The 6,841-nt window shown below is 45.0% G+C and overlaps 1 protein-coding gene across 1 annotated transcript; it reads left to right on the plus strand.

Moving 5' to 3' along the window:
- The first annotated feature begins 1,504 nt into the window (after positions 1–1,504).
- On the plus strand, positions 1,505–3,772 carry LOC139352735 (uncharacterized). The gene has a single exon (XM_070995365.1). The coding sequence runs from the start codon at positions 1,505–1,507 to the stop codon at positions 3,770–3,772; it is 2,268 nt and encodes a 755-aa protein (XP_070851466.1).
- The last annotated feature ends 3,069 nt before the right edge of the window (positions 3,773–6,841 follow it).

Consider the following 6,841-nt stretch of genomic DNA (forward strand, 5'->3'; position numbering starts at 1 on the left):
ATTTGGTAAGCCAACCAACTTTCAATGTTCCTGTTAGACTAATGCGAAACTACTATCCTATCAACTTGCCACGATGTTCATCTAATTTTAGTCAGCACGAGCCCTTTCGCGTTCTTTCTAATAACTATAACACCTTATCTCATTTAAATTGTTTCTCAACTTCTATGCCGATATTAAAAACTAAAATCTTAGCTCATTTGCTTTAGTCTTATTGTTGATGAACGCTTTGCAGCCGTTATTTAATTTTAAATCTTATTCTATCTTTGTTATATGAAATACTAACTTTGCCCTTTTTAATATATTTTGGTGCTGCGTCACACTTTCGAGATTTTTTAGGACTTAGTGTTAAGACTACAACTGAAAGCATCGGACACACAAGAAAATGTGACAAAGTTTAATAATTCAAATACAGTCCACTCAAATCGGGAAATAAAACGTTTTTATTCTACACCATATCTTTGGTCCTTCTAGCCAAATTTAGTTACTGATTAACATGGATCAGTTTAAACTTTTGAAGGCAGCTAGAAGTCGTGCGAAGGCAAGCATTACGTGTTTGCTAACGTCGTCTCAAGATCCACGTGCGGGATCAAAATGGAAGCTTGATGAACTACAAGTTTCATTACAAAGGCTCAACATCGTCTGGGAAGAATTCGAGTCCATCAGCGACCAAATGGTCCTTTTTGACGAAAAGGAATGGTACGTCGATCCAGCCATCGACAACGAAAGGTACGAGGACAAGTACTTACAAGCAAGCACATTATTTCGCAACCTCATACGCACCTGTGAAGAATCTCAAGAGAATGAAAGAGAAGGCAATAACTTCAGACAAGTTGGCAACCCTGATGAGGCCGCACCATTGGCATCAGGAGTGGGAAACGAAAACCTAGTTCGTTTTCTGGAACAACAACAGCAGCTCAACGAGCGTTTGGCTGAGCAACAAGCAACGCTTTTAAGGGCAAACTCGGCAGCAAATGTAATGCATAAAGAACTGCCAAAAATCCACATCAAGCTATTCACTGGCGACTACAAGGAGTGGCCAGCCTTTAAAAACATCTTCGAGAGTACGATCCATAGCAAGCAGCATTTAACAGCAATACAAAAGTTGCACTACTTGGAAACGACCATCACTGGCGAAGCAGCTGACTTGATACGACGTATGCCAATAACGGATGCAGATTACGAGGCTGCTTGGAGAGCAGATGTAACGGTTCTGCACAAGGTGAGGGACGGATCCACCAAAATTTTACGCGGCCTGGATGCAGCAGGGCAAACTAATAGGGACTGCTGGATTATACACTTCATTCTGGCCAAGATCGATGCTGAAACCCGACGCAAATGGACTGAATGAAGCCGGGAACTGGAATCTCCGTCTGTTGATGATCTACTAAAGTTTTCAGACCGACGTTGCGAGGAATTCGAGCTCAGCAAAAGTGAGCCAGATATAGACTCCAAGGTTGGCCCACAACATGGCAAGGCAAAGCGATCGTCACACGCTTTAGTATCGATGGAAGCAAACACTTGTGTGAAGTGTAACTCGAAGGAGCACAAGATCTACGCCTGCTCAAAGTTTGGTGAATTGTCAATCGAGCAGAGACGCGCATTTGTTAAGGCAAAATCACTGTGCTTTAACTGCCTTAAGCCTGGGCATGTGTCGCGAACGTGTGAATCCAAATTCACATGCAAGTTTTGCCACAATCGTCACCACTCTCTGCTACATGCAGATATTCTTAATTCGCAGGCCGCTGTCACTTCGACACACTCACGAGATGATGAAAGGCACATCCCAAGCGCTCCCGAAGATGCTACGGTCACCATCAGCCATATCGCTCAGGCACAAGTGGCTCCCACAGCTGAATCCTTGTGCAACGAATCAACAACCGCAACACAGCCACAAGGGCTACGAAAAAGTGCATTGCCAACAGCTCTAGTGTTTGTTAAAAACGCAACAGGATCGCACACTACCTGCCGGGTGCTTTTGGACAGTGGTTCGGAACTGTCGTACATCTCCGAGCGGTGCGTACAGGCGCTCGGACTGGCACGCTCACCGTCACGAATTTTGGTGACTGGAATTTCGTCAATCAAGGCTGAGACAACTAGAGGTTGCAGCACACTGGACTTGCAGTCAAGGATCTCAGATCACACAATGAAGGTACGTGCTCACTTACTCAGCAAAATTACCTCCACGTTGGCAAGACACGATATCGCCGCCTCAGCACTCAAGGCATTCGCTGGCTTTGAGCTTGCGGATTCTGACTATCAATCGTTGGCGCCAGTTGATATACTTCTGGGCAGCGACTACGTTTGGACCGTGTTTACCGGTCAAAAGATGTTCGACAGCCAGGGCAACATCATCGCCATTTCGACCATATTTGGATGGGTCATAACATTTATCGTTACTATCGGATGTTCATCTACAACAACAATGCACACGGCTATAGACATTGACGAATCGCTACGGCGCTTTTGGGAGCTGGAGGATGTCAACCAGGAATTCCATGGGAAACCAGAGGACGATGAAGTTGAACAGCACTTTGTGAAGACGCACACTCGGGACTCTAAGGGGCGTTACATCGTCGAACTTCCGTTCAAAAACTCCAAGGAACAGTTTTCGGATACTTTACAGGGAGCGCTAAGAAGATTCAGTGGTGTAGAGCGACGCCAAAAGAAAGACCCCAATCTGCATTCACAGTACGTGCCATTTATGCGTGAGTATCTTCAGTTGGGCCACATGCGAGAACTATCGCCAGAAGACATTGACAAAAAGCCGAGCTTTTACTTGCCACATCATCCTGTAATTACCCAAAAACTACGGGTCGTATTTGACGGCTCATTCAAGGACAAGAATGGACGGTCCTTAAACGAAGCTCTGCACATTGGACCCAGCATTCTACGAAACCGTTTTTCGATTTGTATGCGTTTCAGAATGTTCAAGTTCGTATTTTCAGCAGATATTGTCAAAATGTATCGACAAATCTGGGTGGCTGCCAACCATTGTGGCTATCAGCGAATTGTTTGGAGAGAAGATGAAACGACTCCTATTAAACACTATGAACTGTCCACGGTAACATACGGCACATCCTGCGCACAATTTTTAGCAGTTAGGGTCCTGGATCAGTTAGCTCACGACCATCAGCAGGACTTTCCTACCGCTGCAAAGATCTTGAAGGAGCAGTTTTATGTGGACGACGTACTGACCGGAGCACATACCGAGGAGGAGCTCATTCGCAATCAAAATGAGTTGATCCAGTTGATGAAATGTACAGGCATGGAACTTGGTAAATTGGTTTCCAATTCATCACTTGTCGCTGACAGATCTCTCGCTACAACCGAAGTACAAGGCAAAGGATCCAATTCGACAGCAAAAGTTCTTGGCATTCATTGGGTTCCAGAAGAGGATATGTTATCCTACAAAGTTTGCCTTACAACAAATCCGCACAACACCAAACGCCAAATGCTGTCAGATGTGGCACGCATTTTTGACCCGCTGGGTATTCTGTCGCCAGTGGTAGTGCAGTTTAAAATTCTGTTCCAAGAATTGTGGCTGCCCGATCTGGGCTGCGGCACGGAGCTTCCTGCAAAAATTTCGGACTGGTGGATAAATGCCGTAACGACCTACACATCCTTCGCGACCTACGCCTGCCACGATTTGTCCAAAACAATGAAGATCACATCGAACTGCAGGGATTTTCAGATGCATCCATCAAGGCATATTCCGCAGTCATCTATAGCAGAGTGGTGCGAGCAGATGGCATCATATCTGTTTCGCTCATAGCAGGAAAAACCAGAGTTGCTCCGCTGAAGCAGCAGTCTCTACCGCGTCTCGAACTGTGTGGCGCTTTGCTACTGAGCCGACTGTTCTTATCAGTCAAGGCTGCACTACAGCACAAGGACGTTGAAGTACATGCATGGTGTGACTCAACCATTGTCTTAGCCTGGCTTTCACATCCTTCATCTAAGCTTAAAACATTTGTAGCCAATAGAACCTCAGAAATACTCGAAGCCTTACCCCGCAACGCATGGCATCATGTAAACACAAAGGAGAATCCGGCGGACTGCGCCACACGAGGAATGCTTGCTTCGGACCTGCTCCATTTCGACTTATGGTGGATGGGACCTTCATGGCTGCAAGATCTAGAAATGCTTGCGGTAAAGTTGACCTCTAAAAAGTTCTGTTTTTCCCTTTTAGAAAACCATGGCGTAGAAGAAGTGAAGACCACCGCATTAACCACACAGGAAAGCTGCTTATTATCACCAATCGAAGCTTTGACTCAACGCGTCTCGTCCTGGACAAAGCTGGTACGCGTTGTAGCTTACGCCTTACGCTGCATCCAAAAGATTAAGGCCATTAAATCTGTAACGCTGGCAAAGGGAAAGATGCTCACCTTTGAGGAGATTCAGGCTGCTCGCATTCTTTGTCTGCAAGAGGCTCAGAAATGTTTCATGGAAGACCGCAAACTACTGACGGAAAACAAGCCACTTCACAGAAGCTCCCAGTTGGTGAAGCTCTCGCCGATTATCTTCGAGTTGGTGGACGAGCATACGACAAATCTTCATCCAGGAGTTTCTGCACTTTTTGTAATTGTTCGTCAAAAGTACTGGATCCTCGGTGCGCGCAACCTGATAAGAAATCTGGTTCACAACTGCATCAAATGTTTTCGCCAACGAAAACTCACGGAGCACCAATTCATGGCAGATCTACCAGGCATCCGTATAACAGAAGCTTTACCCTTCCAGCACTCAGGCTGTAACTAGGCTGGTCCATTTATACTAAAGGAAAGGAGAGGGCGCAATCCCCGAAAAACTAAGGGCTATGCCTCTTTGATTGCCTTTTAACATCAGCCATACATATGGAACTGGCCACCGATCTCAGCACAGACACATTCCTGGCATGTCTAAGGCGGTTTATGTCCCTTCGAGGAAAATGCTCACAGATCTTCAGCGACAGCGGGACGAATTTTGTTGGTGCCAAACGGGCATTAGATGAGATGCAGCAACATTTATCTTCGCAGGACCATCAACGCAATCTAACACAATCGCTGGCCAATGATGGAATCAAATGGAGTTTTATACCTCCCCATTCGCCACATTGGGGAGGGAAGTGGGAGTCATCAGTACGTTCCGTTAAACTACATCTGCGTCGAGTTGTGGGAAAAACTGTTCTAACCTTTGAACAAATGCAAACTCTAATCGCTCAGATCAGTGCAGTGGTAAACTCGCGGCCGGTATGCTACACACCTGACACTGACTTTACCTACTTGTCTCCGGCACACTTCTTAATTGGACGCCCATTCACAAATGTCAATCAATCGTCTGGACTATTGGCAGCACTTGCAGTCGATGTATCAAGGGTATTGGAAACGCTGGCATCAAGAGAATTTGACATCCCTACAGCAACGTCAAAAGTGGAACGAAAAGGAACGCAACATCGCAGTAGACAATGTAGTCCTCGTCAAGGACTCAAATCTCCCTCCAGCAGCTTGGATACTAGCCCGTGTAGTGGAAGCTCATCCTGGACCAGATGGGCTTGTACGCGCTGTAAAACTTGAGACGTCTACTGAAGAGATGACCCGGCCCATCACCAAGTTAGCTGTCCTGCCTAATTCTGAAACATTGTTTCAGGTCGGCCCGGGATGTTGATGAACGCATTGCAGCCGTTATTTAATTTTTAATCTTATTCTATCTTTGGTATATGAAATACTAACTTTGCCCTTTTTAATATATTTTGGTGCTGCGTCACACTTTAGAGATTTTTTAGGACTTAGTGTTAAGACTACAACTGAAAGCATCGGACACACAAGAAAATGTGACAAAGTTTAACAATTGAAATACAGTCCACTCAAATCGGGAAATAAAACGTTTTTATTCTACACCACTTATCTATCTCTGTTTTGTCCTGTCTTTATTTGTTCTATGTACCTTCCTCGCGAACCGTATTTGCGCGAAATAAAAATGGGTCCGCGTGTAACAGACACGTGCTTGGTGTCGTTTGGGCCACTTGTTTGTACTGCTCTTAGTGCATCAACGTTCAACAATAATTCTGGAAGGAGGTGGCTGTAGGGTAGTGTCATACGCAGACGATGTCGCCATCATGTTTAATAAAAACAAGGGAGATCGCTATAGTCGAGTATCTCGACTATCAGATACCCGTTACTCAGCTAAAGGGACCAAATGGAAATGGAGATATGAATAAGATTGAAATGCGCCACTTACCGGTAGTCAGATTTAAGCGTTATGGGCGTTAGAATGGGCGTGGCAAACTTTTACAATACATTTCAGTTAAAATTTTTATTCTAGCATCAAAACTGCAGGAGCCACAGTTATGGGCGGTTTGTTGGCGTTAGAGTGGGCGTGGCACAACGCAGAAACAAACTTGCGCTGCGTAAGAAGCTCAGGAATCTGCATGCCAGCATAGCCTAGCTCTTATAGTTTCCGAGATCTCAGCATTCATCCGGACAGATAGACGGACAGACAGACATGGCTAGATCGACTCGGCTAGTGATCCTGATCAAGAATATACATTTTTACTCTACGAGTAACGGGTATAAATATCCACAAACACTTTGCGATCTTATGACCGCTAAACTTAAAATACTATCGGAATGGACGATAGAGAACGGACTTGTAATAAATCCCTCAAAAACGGAACTTGTTCTATTTACAAATAGATACAAAATTTCACAACTCATCCCACCTATTCTAAACAATTTTAATCTCTCCTTTAGCGATCTCACCAGATACTTGGGGTTAGTATTAGATAAGCATCTTAAATGGGGCTTAAATAACCAAGAGAGAACCATGAAAGCGACCATTGCTCTTTACTCCTTTGAAAATGCAATTGGGC

This window comes from Drosophila suzukii, chromosome 3, assembly GCF_043229965.1.
Source record: "Drosophila suzukii chromosome 3, CBGP_Dsuzu_IsoJpt1.0, whole genome shotgun sequence".
Lineage (NCBI taxonomy): Eukaryota > Metazoa > Arthropoda > Insecta > Diptera > Drosophilidae > Drosophila > Drosophila suzukii.

Bases quoted from the DNA above. Each gene is read 5' to 3' on its own strand.
- LOC139352735 (XM_070995365.1), top strand. From the start codon at position 1,505: ATGGAAGCAAACACTTGTGTGAAGTGTAACTCGAAGGAGCACAAGATC.